The 15,623-nt window shown below is 39.7% G+C and overlaps 1 protein-coding gene across 1 annotated transcript in view; it reads left to right on the top strand.

The window, feature by feature from the left end:
• Nucleotides 1-15,381, top strand: part of TMEFF1 (transmembrane protein with EGF like and two follistatin like domains 1) — a 262,625-nt gene extending 247,244 nt beyond the window's left edge. The window contains exons 8-10 of the mRNA XM_069730570.1: nucleotides 554-677; nucleotides 6,352-6,510; nucleotides 14,077-15,381. Of these exons, the coding sequence (XP_069586671.1) occupies nucleotides 554-677; nucleotides 6,352-6,510; nucleotides 14,077-14,161 (368 nt within the window). The 3' untranslated portion in view covers nucleotides 14,162-15,381. The remainder of the gene's footprint in view (nucleotides 1-553; nucleotides 678-6,351; nucleotides 6,511-14,076) is intronic.
• The last annotated feature ends 242 nt before the right edge of the window (nucleotides 15,382-15,623 follow it).

The raw sequence follows: 15,623 nt of genomic DNA, 5'->3' as shown, positions 1-15,623 counted from the left end.
TTAACCCACGTGTGAGCTCAGTGTCCATCTGCCTTTACTTGCAGCAGGTATCTCTCCACGGTGGACCCTGGGCTGTGAACGCACCTCGTATCTATCACCCTATTACTTGGTGCGTTCCGCTAGCCCTAACACAGGGTTAGTGGAAAAAAGTTAATAGGAGGTTTCTTAAATCAAAAACAGTATTCCCTATACCTTCTGCGCGTTAGCAAAGTTCATGTCATCCACTGCATTTTAACTCAGAAGTCCCCATTATATGGCCATTTTGCTCCATACAGCTTTGCACATACATATGGATCTTTCCTATCACTGTTGCTTCCACAATTCTGCCCTGTAATCTCTCATTCCTTGTATATCTATAGAGTGGCAGAATTTAGAGCCTTACGTTTGGAAATCCTTCTGAATTTATGTTTGTTGGAATGATCAAACTCCATGTGACCAGACCCTAAGAAAGCTTTATCCTTCCACCTTCACTCATTGAGATGTGTGTGATACAACAAACTTAATGTAATGATTTTTATATACACTGATAGTTGGAACATTATTTTCTTGTTAGACTCCAGTGATCAAAGGGAAGATGACTATATGGGCAATTATATGCCATGTTCAGAAAACTATAATGGATATTGTGTGCATGGAACGTGCGAGTTAAGCTACCCAACACAGAAAGCATCATGCCGGTGAGTAAAAATAATTCATAAGTAGAGTAGGATATCCATCTTATAATTGTACTAGATATCTCCTCTGCTCTGATGGTGTTGTGTGTCTTCACAAAGAGTTTGTATGTGTGTGGTGGATAGATGGGGTCCCACAGGGTCAACACCTGCCTTCCATATATCAAATGTGACAGAATTGCTTGAAGTCACAGTTTCATAAAAATGTATTGTATCTTTGTGTTTGGAACCAAGGAAACTCTGTCAATATAGAAATCCAAGGTTAGTTGTATGTTTTTGATAATTCACTTTATTATGTAGTAGACTACTATCCAACTTGTAGTCCATCAGTGAGATTCCAAATGTTGGCTTACATCATGTGTGGATCTTTAGTGGTTTATACATGTACGTAAAACTGGATGATATTTCACTCCATCTACCCACATAGAGTTACAGGCTGCTGTATGCCTGCAAAAAGCTTATTTTATTAGTCACAAATACATTTGAAACCAGCTCTTCCACTGCATGTACGGGACCACCCTCTGATCCCATTAGATGAATATCAGCTAATTAAAAACCTTAAAAACTATTTTCAAAATTTATTAATGCATCATAAAATCCAGTTGGTATTCCATAATGAAAATGCTGACTCATTTCTAATGGAATCTCCATTTTTAATCATGCCATAAAAATGATTATGCCATGAGAGTTTCCTATTCCAGCGCACCTGTATTTTAACTGTGGAACACTAACTAGTTGAAAAGCGTTTCTAACCTGCACACTGGATAAAGTTCTATTTCGTGACATTTACAGACATATACGATATATATTTTTATAACAGAATAAAAAATAAAAGTATTAAAGAATGGTTTAAATAACAACAGCAGCAAGTACAACGACTTCAAAACTTTTGTAAGAATGATAGGTAGATGTTAGGTACTTTTTTTATAAGAATCCTATGACTGTCTTTTGTATGATCGTGCCACTGTTTCATAACATAACCCCCCTCTTCCCCATACTCCTTATACTAATGTTGACCGAACCCACCATTAATGACTGGTTCTGCCGGTAGTGCAATGTGTATGGGAACCTCAAACAATTGATTGTCAGGAATTTAATGATCCAGCATGGCTGATTTTGGACTGCCAATCCTTTTGTTCTCCCTGAGATAAGCCATCACTAGAGATGTCTGGCATCGGCTCTCTCACAGAGAATTCAGAAGTACTCAACTGAGTTTATGTGAGAGACGGCTGAGATAGTTGCCGGCTGAACCATTGATCAGCCAATAACTATATGAGAACTGACTATTATCTACAGGAGCGGACACTGACAGGTTGGGGCCCCTGTGCAAGAAATGTGTCTAAGCCCATCTCTTTTTCTGGCAACAAAGATATATACAGTTCCTGGCAAAAGTATTCGGGCCCCCTGGAACTTTTCAACCTTTTCCCACATATCATGCTTCAAACATAAAGATACCAAATGCAAATTTTTGGTGAACAATCAACATCAAGTGGAACACAATTGTCAAGTTGAATGAAATTTATTGGTTTAAATTTTTGTGAATTTTTGTGGAAATTCAAAAACTGAAAAGTGGGGCGTGCAATATTATTTGGCCCATAGATCTATCTATCTCATTCCTTCTATTTATCTATCTATCCATCTATCCCATATCTATCTATCTATCTGTGTGTGTAATGGAGTGTGGGTTGAACAAATGCTAAAGAGGAGGTTGGACCAGAAATGACATTACAATTTTTTTTTTGTTCAGTAATAGATCTTTATTTAGCTTTCGAAAACGCATACAAATCTTCATGAAAGCAACGCATCAAAAATGCATCAAATCCACACCTGCGTTTTCTGCCAAGAGATGCAGATTCTGTGCAGAATATTCCGCTGGCCAATCCACAACGTGTGCATATACCCTTAGATCTGAGAATTTTACACTGACACTTCACCATTTAGACTTTGCTTATTACAAGGCTATACAGACCACCGTAGTTGGCCGAACCAAAGGTGATTACTTGTTCTTGAGTTGCCATGGCACCTACCGGTACCCTAAGACAGGTGCCAAATGGCTTGAAGAGGGCGCCTCCTCCATCAAATAACCATCTAGATACTTATGTCACTATTAACAGCGGAATCTAGGGGATTAAATGGCAATGATTGGTTCTATACCAATCCTAGGCGCTACAGCAGGGTGTCAGCTATGATATACCTCTGACAACTGCTGAATATGGTCCCAGCTCTGCCTGTGAGCTGCACCATCATCGCACCAGACATGTTTTGTAGCTTTGCAGGAAGTCATCTCCTGCTGTGCCGTACATGTACGGTGGATGTCAAGAAGGTGCAAAATAAGTCTTTCTCTCCATATTCACCTACCACCAGCAATCCAGCAGCACGGAAAAGAGGTGTACTTGAATTGAACAGTCATTCTGTGGTGACAGAGTGCCTTTAAAATATTAATGTGACTTATTGCAACCAATCTTATTTTAAGTATTATCTTTTCAGAGGAAGTCTAAAAATGAAATATGGTAAATTTGATTGCTTTTGGCAACAGTGATATTTTATATGTTTTAGCACTCATTTATACACGATGTGTACTGTCCATGTAAGAATCACACACCATTGACCAATGTAATTCTAGAGGGCTGCTCAGATGACAATCAGTCAATGTAAAAAATTTGCAGCATGCACTAGTCTTTTCATTATTTCGAATGAGACTCGCCCATTCATGTCTATAGGTGCACACAAAATTGTTCCGGTATTTTTCTGTCTGTGTGTCCATGCAAAACTCACGGAGACATATGTTTTTTTCCAGTATCGTGAATGAAAAGAGCCAATACAAGTCTATGGGTCTGTGAAAAACACGTACAGCATATGGATGACATCCATATGATATCCAAATTTAACATAGCACAGGATAGGAGAAGCTTTGTACTTCATTTATCCATCCGTGAAAAACACTTTTGACACACTGATGGCAAAAACAGACACACGGATAACACACCGATGGTAAAAAATGGACACAATGATGATACACTGATGGTAAAAACGGACACCGTGATGGCAAATGCAAGACACATGGATGACACACCGATGGTAAAAATGGACACAATGATGATACACTGATGGTAAAAATGGACACAATGATGATACACTGATGGTAAAAATGGACACAATGATGATACACTGATGGTAAAAATGGACACAATGATGATACACTGATGGTAAAAATGGACACAATGATGATACACTGATGGTAAAAATGGACACAATGATGATACACTGATGGTAAAAATGGACACAATGATGATACACTGATGGTAAAAACGGACACGGTGATGGCAAATGCAAGACACATGGATGACACACCGATGGTAAAAACAGACACACGGATAACACACCGATGGTAAAAACGACACACTGATCACACATTGATGGAAAGCACTAAAGATACCGGTACCATTTTTTACATGAATAAACATGTAGGTGTGAATGAGGCGTTAAACTGTGTATATAGTGTGATATATAACACAAATATAAAATAAGGACAAAAGATGACAATACGGAAGAAAATCATCCTAAGTTTCTGGATGTAAATCAGACTCATTTGAACTCGGACTTAAGGCCAAAGTGCAGAGAAGCAAATACATTTATCTGTTTAGTTTCAACAATGTGTAAAACAGTAGCATTCCTTTTAAATATTTTGTATCCACTTGAATATCATATCTAAGAATACTCTTTCACACCAGTAACTATTCTAACACAGTTTTCTTTCTGTTTGTTGAGTTATTCTCAGACCTGAAGGATCCAATTCCTTCCTTTGTTTTTTTTTTCTTTAATTTTGACATTAGCTTTTTTTTATGGGGATAGGGCAGGTACCAATGTTTCTTCTAAACAATCACGTCTACTCTGAAGTCCTTCATTTAAGCATAGTATGGACGCTGAGCTTCAGCCGTCTTCATGCACCAGTGCTTCCTCCACCTCGCTCCTTGCTCGGATGTCTAGTTCAGGTTTCATGGTTGTCAGGTTTGATATCTGTACCTGCAACTATGGATTTTAAATGAAATAATGTGCACTGGTTGCTTCTTTTGAAGTAAATACTGCTCACATCTTATTCAGTCCATCGTTGTAAAGAAAAGCCGCATCAGATTAGGAGCCAGGATTTATAAAGAGAAGTGCATTCATTTACTATGGTGAGCAATAGATAAAGAAAATGTACTAGTAAAATGTGGTGTTTTTAATTTAAAAATTTTAAACCTGCATTTTATAATATTAAATCTGTATTTTTGCCAGTATTAGTACATACGCTCCAACATGTTTAATTTGACATTATTGAATTTTAATAGTATACTTTGTAAAAGTATAAACCGTGTTTTCAAAACACCAGACATACTAAAAGTACAGCTATGGTTACTTTTTAAATTTGGATCCCCGTCACTGTTCTCAGCCGCCAAATCTAAGGCTTGTAGTAAAAATATTTGCAGTGAATATATTAGAAAGTTAAGCCATGCCTTGGATTTAGTTATTTAAGACCCCGCTATAACTTTCATGAGATCCCCTCTAAGATGAAAATTGTAAAATGTTTTCTAGCATTAAAGCTGCTGACACATTTCCATTTTGCATCTTGTGTAATCTCTTAATCTTATCGCCGAAAACTAGCACTGTATGATAATGTCATTTTAATATAAACCTCTAAAATAGATGTGTTTGAATTCCTTTAGCAGAAAAGATGCCTGCCAGGCGAAATAGCTCAAACCTGCTAAGTCTTAAATTTTATTTCTACTGGGTCTTTTATGATTAAGATGTAGAAAAATTACATTTAATACACAGATGAAATATCCGAATAAATATACGGTAATAGCGCTGGCAGTGGGCATCAATAATTCAGTGTATACTGTTTCCAATAAACATACATTTGAAATAAACATGAGCGTGAATCAGTCATGGTTTTTGTCCTTCACTTTAGTTTATTGGTTTACCTAAGAATCCTTTCATCTTTAGCTTAAGGAATAGTGTATATTAAATGGTAACATAAAATACATGATAGATAGATAGATAATAGATAGACAGATATATAGATAGATAGATAATGGATAGAGAGATTGATAGATCTATAGATTGATGATATAATAGATATATAGATAATAGATAGATAGATAGATGATACAATAGACAGATAGATAGATATGTGATAGATAGATATGAGATAGATAGATAGATAAATAGATAATGGATAGAGAGATTGATAGATAGATCTATAGATTGATGATATAATAGATATATAGATAATAGATAGATAGATGATACAATAGACAGATAGATAGATATGTGATAGATAGATATGAGATAGATAGATAGATAGATAGATAGATAGATAGATAGATAGATAGATAGATAGATAGATAGATAGATAGATAGATAGATATGGGATAAATATAGATTTATAGATAGATGATATAATAGACAGATAGATAGATATGTGATAAATAGATAGATAGATATGGGATAGATAGATAGATAGATAGATAGATAGATAGATAGATAGATAGATAGATAGATAGATAGATAGATAGAGATATGTGATAGATAGATAGATGATAGATAGATAGAAAGATAGATAGATGAAGCAAGCAAGTCACAAGTATATGTAGTGTGATGACACCATAAAGTGATTAATAAATCTTTTTTTCCTCACCAGGTGTGAATCAGGATACACAGGTCAATACTGTGACAAAACAGATTTCAACATACTTTATGTGGTGCCAAGCAGACAAAAGCTCACCCACGTCCTCATTGCAGCCATCATTGGAGCCGTACAGATCGCCATTATAGTTGCTATTGTTATGTGCATAACAAGGTACATATTTATGGGGGATTTACTACATTTTTTTGTTTTACTGTGTATGCTTAGTCTAAATGAAGATGTTTTAGCACTGATTTCAATTCCTCTATATATGATTGTTCATAAAGCTACTGGACTTTTAGACATGGAAGCATAAAATAGGGCTATATTTGACAAAAATATGTTAGTGGTTTTGTTAGGCTAGTTGCAGTATGTAGTTCTGTAATTCATTTTCAGATCCCCTCAATATGCAGTTTGCATCCTTCCTTTCCTATATTCCAGCTATTACCATGTGAACATGTTTCTACAAGTAATCCTAGAAGTATCCTTTCTCCTTGCGGAGATTGACATGCTAAGGATGCCAAGATGAGGAGACTTAAAGCTGCATTGCTCCTCTGGGAAATATGCTAATTATGCAAATTGTCTCTTCAGAGAGGAAGAGAACTAGAACTCTAGTGCCACCTTTTGTAAGGTAGCAATCCTACAAATCAATGTCGACCCTTTAAGGAGCCTTGTCACATGACTTTGGATAATAGCCAAACCAGTAACACATACTGGATGTGACGTCTGTGTGTCCAGTATACGACAGTCTTCACTAGCTCTCATATACTAGTACAGTTTCATTCCTGTACTTCTTTCTCCCAATTGCAGCTCATGACGAAGATCTTCTCCTTTCTGCTGACAGACATTCGTGCTGAGGAGTTCATGATTCCCCCCTCTGTTCCTTGGAGAGTGTGCTTTGGTCTCCTCTCTCCATAATGACAAGCAGAATGTGTGATTTCGCCCTCCTTGTGCAGATTGTCATGTGTGCTCTACCTTGTATCTATACTCTGATACAATACAGCCTTTGGAATCTGCCCTCCCTAATAACTTGGAGGCTTTCTCACCTTTTAAATTGCTATGTACATATTTCTTTGTTTGCTGGTATCCCTGATAAAGAGAAGGAAGACAGAGAGTGCTTACACAGCTAAGAGCAATGTGCACAAGTTTTAGGCAGGTGTGGAAAAATGCTACAAAGTAAGAATGCTTTCAGAAATAGAAGTGAATATAGTATATCCTTATCAAATAACAAAATGTAAAGTGACCGATAAAATTAAAACTAAATCAAATCAATATTTGATGTGACCATCCAATGCCTTAAAACAGTATCCATTCTTCAAGGTATACTTGCACACAGTTTTTGAAAGAACTCAGAACAGAGGTTGTTCCAAACGTCTTGTACAACTAATCTCAGATCTTCTAATGATGCAGGGCTTGTGCAAAGCCATCTGTCTCCTTGCAATCCCAGACAGCCTCGATGCTGTTAAGAGTAGGACTCTGTGGGGTCATATAATCACTTCCTCTTTGTTCTTCTTCACACTGAATATAGTGACTTATTAATGACATTAGCTTGTTGTCTTGCCACAGAATAACTTTGGAGCCAAGTAATTTCTCTCCTGATGGTATAGTATGATGGATAAGTATCTGCCTGTATTTCTTAGCATTGAAGACAACATAAATCTTGGCCAAATCCCCAACTCCATTTGCTGACATGCAGCCTCAAAGTTGCTTGTTTGGAATCTCCACCAGGCGTCACTGTTGCTTGCACTCATTATCGTTACAGACAGATATTTCACATTTTGACACATCAGTCTAGATCCTACTGCCATTTTTCTGCACCCCAGGTCCTAGTTTTTCTCAAATATTTGATATGGATTGCACAGCTCCCAACCGTCCCTCATACTGCGGGACTGTCCTGATTTTGAGGCTGTGCCCCGCAGTCCCGCACAGGACTCTACTTTTCCCACACAGCCATCAGGAGAAGCAGCCGACATGCCCCCTTGTTTTAGGCCACGCCCCTCCACATCTTCTTCTTCTGTGTCGGTGGAGAGGGAGAGAGGACATTCTGAGGTATGTGTGTGTGTTGCACATATACATGCAGCTGGCCCTGCTGTGCTTACAGTACAAGACATTATAATCAGGAGTGGTGGGAGCAGTTAGAGCAATCTAGTGCAGCCTGTTAGTCATATGCACAGTATATATATATATATATATATATATATATGAGTGTATGCAGAGTTTGCAGAGCTGGGCTACATTTCAATGTGCAGGATCTGTGAGGCAGCAGTGTGGACAGCGGGTGATGAAATCTTTGCCTGCAATGTAAGCAGAGCTGCTGGGACACATCTACAGCCCCGACTGTACACTGGCATCGTCATATGTGGCCATTATACAGCATTGAGCATCATGTGGGGTCATTAAACAGTATTGAGCATCATGTGGGGCCATTATACAGTATGGAGCATCATGTGTGGCCATTATACAGTATGGAGCATCATGTGTGGCCATTATACAGTATGGAGCACTGTGGGGCCATTATACTGTACGCATCATCATGTGGGGCCATTATACAGTATGGAGCACTGTGTGGCCAATATACAGTATTGAGTATCATGTGTGGCCATTATACAGTATGGAGCATCTTGTGTGGCCATTATACTGTACGTTGCATCATGTGGGGCCATTATACAGTATGGAGCACTGTGTGGCCATTATACTGCACGCAGCATCATGTGTGCCATTATACTGTACGCAGGATCATGTGGGGCCATTATACAGTATGGAGCACTGTGTGGCCATTATACTGTATGCAGCATCATGTGGGGCCATTATACAGTATGGAGCACTGTGTGGCCATTATACAGTATTGAGCATCATATGTGGCCATTATACAGTATGGAGCACTGTGTGGCCATTATACTGTACGCAGCATCATGTGGGGCCATTATACAGTATGGAGCACTGTGTGGCCAATATACAGTATTGCACATCATGTGGGGCCATTATACAGTATGGAGCACTGTGTAGCCATTATACAGTATTGAGCATCATGTGGGGCCATCATACAGTATGGAGCACTGTGTGGCCATTATATTGTACACAGCATCATGTGGGGCCATTGTACAGTATGGAGCACTGTGTGGCCATTATACAGTATTGAGCATCATGTGTGGCCATTATACAGTATGGAGCACTGTGTGGCCATTATACTGTACGCAGCATCACGTGGGGCCATTATACAGTATGGAGTACTGTGTGGCCAATATACAGTATTGCGCATCATGTGGGGCCATTATACAGTATGGAGCACTGTGTGACCATTATACAGTATTGAGCATCATGTGGGGCCATTATACAGTATGGAGCATTGTATGGCCATTATACAGTATTGCACATCATGTGGGGCCATTATACAGTATGGAGCACTGTGTAGCCATTATACAGTATTGAGCATCATGTGGGGCCATCATACAGTATGGAGCACTGTGTGGCCATTATATTGTACACAGCATCATGTGGGGCCATTGTACAGTATGGAGCACTGTGTGGCCATTATACAGTATTGAGCATCATGTGTGGCCATTATACAGTATGGAGCACTGTGTGGCCATTATACTGTACGCAGCATCACGTGGGGCCATTATACAGTATGGAGTACTGTGTGGCCAATATACAGTATTGCGCATCATGTGGGGCCATTATACAGTATGGAGCACTGTGTGACCATTATACAGTATTGAGCATCATGTGGGGCCATTATACAGTATGGAGCATTGTGTGGCCATTATACAGTATTGCACATCATGTGGGGCCATTATACAGTATGGAGCACTGTGTAGCCATTATACAGTATTGAGCATCATGTGGGGCCATCATACAGTATGGAGCACTGTGTGGCCATTATATTGTACACAGCATCATGTGGGGCCATTGTACAGTATGGAGCACTGTGTGGCCATTATACAGTATTGAGCATCATGTGTGGCCATTATACAGTATGGAGCACTGTGTGGCCATTATACTGTACGCAGCATCACGTGGGGCCATTATACAGTATGGAGTACTGTGTGGCCAATATACAGTATTGCGCATCATGTGGGGCCATTATACAGTATGGAGCACTGTGTGACCATTATACAGTATTGAGCATCATGTGGGGCCATTATACAGTATGGAGCATTGTGTGGCCATTATACAGTATTGAGCATCATGTGTGGCCATTATACAGTATTGAGCATCATGTGGGGCCATTATACAGTATGGAGCACTGCGTGACCAGTTTATAATTATTGTTTGTGAAACAGTGTGATCAGCAGTGCTAAATGGGAGTGAGTGAGGTGGGGATATGGGTGTGACTAGTTGTGAATGGGTGTAGTCAGGGATGTGGCCTAAAATTTGCTGCTTTCTTTGCGTTCATTAAAAGTTGGGAGGCATTGGATTACCTTGTTTTCATGTCAAAGGTATGACTTTTTGTCCTAAATTTTTCCATGTCCCATTTGTTGCTGAAAGTTTTGAGCTGATTGCACTGCTGGTCAAAGTTTCCTTTACCGACCTCTGTGTCTATGGTTCTCAATGTTGCCCATTTCTTTGTGCTTTTTCAAATGAACTTGAACTCTTAAAACCCTGGCCTTTGAAATCTTTGCCAGAGAAGTCTTTGCTAATGCAGTTTAATTAGCGTGTGTCTCAGTCTTGTGATGTGTATGACCAGTGACATGAAATTATTGTCTTCCACAACCTCACCTTTGTGGCTGAGTTTGACTGTTGCTATATATATATATATATATATATATCTGTGTCTAGCTATCGCCCGATATCTCTTCTCCCTTATGCCTCCAAATTGCTGGAGCAACACGTCCATCTTGAACTGTCCTCCCACCTCTCCTCCTGCTCCCTCTTTGATCGGTTACAATCAGGCTTCCGTTCCCATCACTCAACTGAAACTGCCCTAACTAAAGTCACCAACGACCTACTAACTGCCAGGAGCAAGCGACACTACTCTGTCCTCCTTCTCCTGGACCTGTCTTCTGCCTTTGACACTGTGGACCACTCACTTTTGCTACAAATTCTCTCATCTCTTGGCATCACAGACTTGGCCCTTTCCTGGATCTCATCATATCTGACAGACCGAACATTCAGTGTCTCCCTCCCCCACACCACCTCCTCACTTCGCCCCTTGTCAGTCTGTGTTCCTCAAGGCTCTGTTCTAGGACCCCTACTCTTCTCCATCTACACTTTTGGCTTGGGACAGCTCATAGAGTCCCATGGTATGCAGTACCATCTCTACGCTGATGACACGCAGATCTACCTATCCGGACCTGACCTCACCTCCTTACTTACAAAAATCCCGCACTGTCTGTCTGCTATTTCAGCCTTCTTTTCTGCTCGCTTTCTACAACTGAACATGGACAAAACAGAATTCATCATCTTTCCCCCATCTCACTCTACCCCTCCACCAGACCTATCCATCAATGTCAATGGCTGCTCACTTTCCCCAGTCCCACACGCCCGGTGCCTCGGGGTGATCCTCGACTCTGCCCTCTCTTTCAAGCCACATATCCAAGCCCTTGCCTCCTCCTGCCGTCTCAAACTCAAAAATATTTCCCGGATCCGTGCTTTCCTTGACCGCGACACCGCAAAAACGCTAGTGCATGCCCTTATCATCTCCCGCCTCGACTACTGCAACCTCCTACTCTCTGGACTCCCCTCTAGCACTCTGGCACCGCTCCAATCCATCCTACACTCTGCTGCCCGACTAATCTACCTGTCTCCCCGCTATTCCCCAGCCTCTCCCCTATGTCAAGCCCTTCACTGGCTTCATATCACCCAGAGACTCCAGTTCAAAACCCTCACAATGACATACAAAGCCATCCACAACCTTTCTCCTCCATACATCTGTGACATGGTCTCCCGGTACCTACCTACACGCAACCTCCGATCTTCTCAAGACCTCCTTCTCTACTCCCCTCTCATCTCTTCTTCCCCCAAGCGCATCCAAGACTTCTCCCGTGCTTGCCCCATACTCTGGAACTCTACCCCAACATATCAGACTCTCGCCTACCATAGAAACCTTCAAAAAGAACCTGAAGACTCATCTCTTCCGACAAGCCTACAGCCTGCAGTGATCCTGAAGTTACTGAACCGCCGCGCAACCTGCCCTACCCTCTCCTAGTGTTTCATCACCCATCCCCTGCAGACTGTGAGCCCTCACGGGCAGGGTCCTCCCTCCTTATGTACCCGTGTGCCTGTTATCTGCTCATGTTTAATGTATTTGTCTATATTTGCCTCGTATTCACATGTAAAGCGCCATGGAATAAATGGCGCTATAAAAATGTATAATAATAATAATAAATATATATATATATATATATATATATATATACATACACAGATGATAGATATGTGAGATATGTGCCCAATATTGCGAACCTTCGGGGGCAGAGTCCTCTATCCTCCTGTACCAGTTATGACTTGTATTGTTTAAGATTATTGTACTTGTTTTTATTATGTATACCCCTCCTCACATGTAAAGCGCCATGGAATAAATGGCGCTATAACAATAAATAATAATAATAATATATTTGGACACATATCTCACATGTATGGTATCATCATGTCCAAAAAAGGTCAGATCTATGAAAATTTCTAATGATTGAAACCATACATTAAAAGAAAAAAAAACATAAGGCAAACATTGCCATTGCTTGGTCATTGCATTTCCGCCCCCCAAAAAGCAATAAAAAGTTATTAAGATGTCATCTATACCCCAAAATATTATCAATAAAAATCTCAGTTCAGGGCACAAAAAGCAAGCTCTCACACAGCTCCATTAACAGAAAAATAAAAAGTTTGGGGTCTCAGAAAATGACAACTAGTGATGAGCGAATATACTCGTTACTCGAGATTTCCCGAGCACGCTCTGGTGCCTTCCGAGTATTTTTTAGTGCTCGGGGATTTAGTTTTTTCTCCGCAGCTGGATGATTTACAGCTACTAGCCTGCTTGATTACATGTGGGGATTCCCTAGCAACCAGGCAACCCCCACATGTACTTATGCTGGCTAGTAGCTGTAAATCATTCAGCTGAGGCGATGAAAACTAAATCCCCGAGCACTAAAAAATACTCGGGAAATACTCCATCTTGTAGTAATATCTCTATCTTGTAGTTATGTTTCATCCTGGTCCCCATCTTATAGTATTGACCCATCCCAGTCCCCATCTTGTAATAAAGTCCCCAATTATGCTGCTCTTCACATACACATTAATAAGAAAAATAAAGAAAAGGATTCTTCTCACCTGTCCCTGCTACCACGGTGAACCACATTCTCTTCTGCTCCACAGCCAAGGCGGCGCACGGCAGTGACGTCATACCCTGTCCGCAACGTGCGCGCCGATGTCAGCTGCAAGCCTTTGAATTGCCGGTGGCTGGTCTTGTGGTGCAGTCAGCTGATTTCTATGCCGCGATACATTTCAATTGAATGTGTGTCCTAGCATGCATATTCAGCTGAAAAGAAGCAGTGGCCGCCCACTGGAACTGGCTGCGATTGTCTCTGGATCTCTGGTGCTCACGGACCACATGTTTGGGGCCCTTGGTTTATATCAAGCAAACAGCCTAGGTGTAGAAAAGCTCTAGAGCTCCTTGTGCCGTGATACTAGGACAGATGTATGCACTGCTTTAGCTATGTGATTGCTCAGTATTATGTATGTTACTTCTGAAGACTGTTTTTAATACAATAATGTTACTTAAAAGACTGTTTTCACTTACAGGAAATGTCCGAAAAACAACAGAGGACGTCGACAGAAGCAAAATCTTGGTCACTTCACTTCAGATGCTTCATCCCGGATGGTGTAGCCTCAGTGTTTTTTTCTGTATTCTTCTTGTTTATTTTTTATACTTACATTGACCATGTGCTGTACATTTTTATTATATCTTTTTTTAAAGAATGGAAATATTTATTTCAGAGGCCTTATTTTTGGACATTTTATAGTTTAGCTTTGTTGGTTGTCTGTTGTACGTGCAAAACATCAGCTCTGGCAGCAATGGACTGATACAGCTTTCATTATGTTTCTTGTTTTTTTTTTTTTGTTTTTATATTCTTTTTCCAACAAATGCATTTTAGTATTTTTCTGTGTGTGCTTTCGCATGGTGGTTAGTCACCCATATTTTGTTCTAACAACATCTCAATTTTTAATAGCATTTGGGTTCCAGCCACAAATTGGGCAAAAATGTGTTAACTGAGGAAAGGTCAAAGGTCGATAAAGTATAATAAAAATTATTTCGGGATACATTTTGTAAACTGATATGTGATACTTTAGTGTGAGAAAAGACTGTAAATCGAACCTGAACCTCCAATGTCTTGAAAAAAAAATGGCGGATGAAATGTTCACTACATCCCCAAGATTGGTTGCTCCTATGGAACACAGGCTCAGGCCTCCTGTGGTTGTAGATAATGAACAAACCTGAAAACTATGTAAGAAATACCCTACAAACCAGGCATGAGCTAAAGGTAACAATGTTTACAGTTTTTTTTCTTACCAAGCTTCATAGAAGACACTGTGTTTAATAGATATTTCAATGTTTTATAGAATTAGTTATGGACATTTTTTTTAAAACACTGGCTATCGCATGATATGTGAATTGTATTCTGTGAGTAGTGGTAACACGTTAAATATGTTCTATGGTTTCTAATCCTGAAATTAGGGAGTCTGTCTTCAGGGGCCAGGGATTGCAGTAGGTGCATTGTTCTGTGGTGTCATTACCTGTAACTGTTTTGTATTATCTTTTTATTTATTTTTAGTTGATTGTGTCTGTGACTATCTGTATTTTCTACACCATTGAAGTAAAACACGATAATTGGGCACCAAAAAATAGGCACCACACAAACAATCCCCATTGCTCCCATGCCATCACAGACCCTTGAAAAAGAACTCCTTCCTTTTTTAATACAAAATATAGCATTTAATACTACTGGGAGAAAATATTTCCTTGGCTCTTACATTAAGGTCCGCACAATACTTTTGTTACATTTAGATAAATGTTAAAATTCATGTAAAATAAAATTTGAAACTGTTGATCAGCATACATATGTTTATTTGAACACCATTACAAAAATAAAAGGCTGCTTTAATAAAAAAAAATGTTTTCCCCTCAGTGCAGAATGTTTTTTAATAGATACCGTAGTAATGATGCCTACCCTAAATAGCTAGCCAGCTTTATGTCAATGGATGTGTATGCTGCACTGAATATTTGATAGGGATCATGTTAAAATATGTACTGGAAGACATAACAACTTGATTTGGGTACAGGTCGCAGT

This window comes from Ranitomeya imitator, chromosome 6 (genome assembly GCF_032444005.1).
Source record: "Ranitomeya imitator isolate aRanImi1 chromosome 6, aRanImi1.pri, whole genome shotgun sequence".
Lineage (NCBI taxonomy): Eukaryota > Metazoa > Chordata > Amphibia > Anura > Dendrobatidae > Ranitomeya > Ranitomeya imitator.
This window is presented reverse-complemented; position numbering and strand designations above follow the sequence as displayed.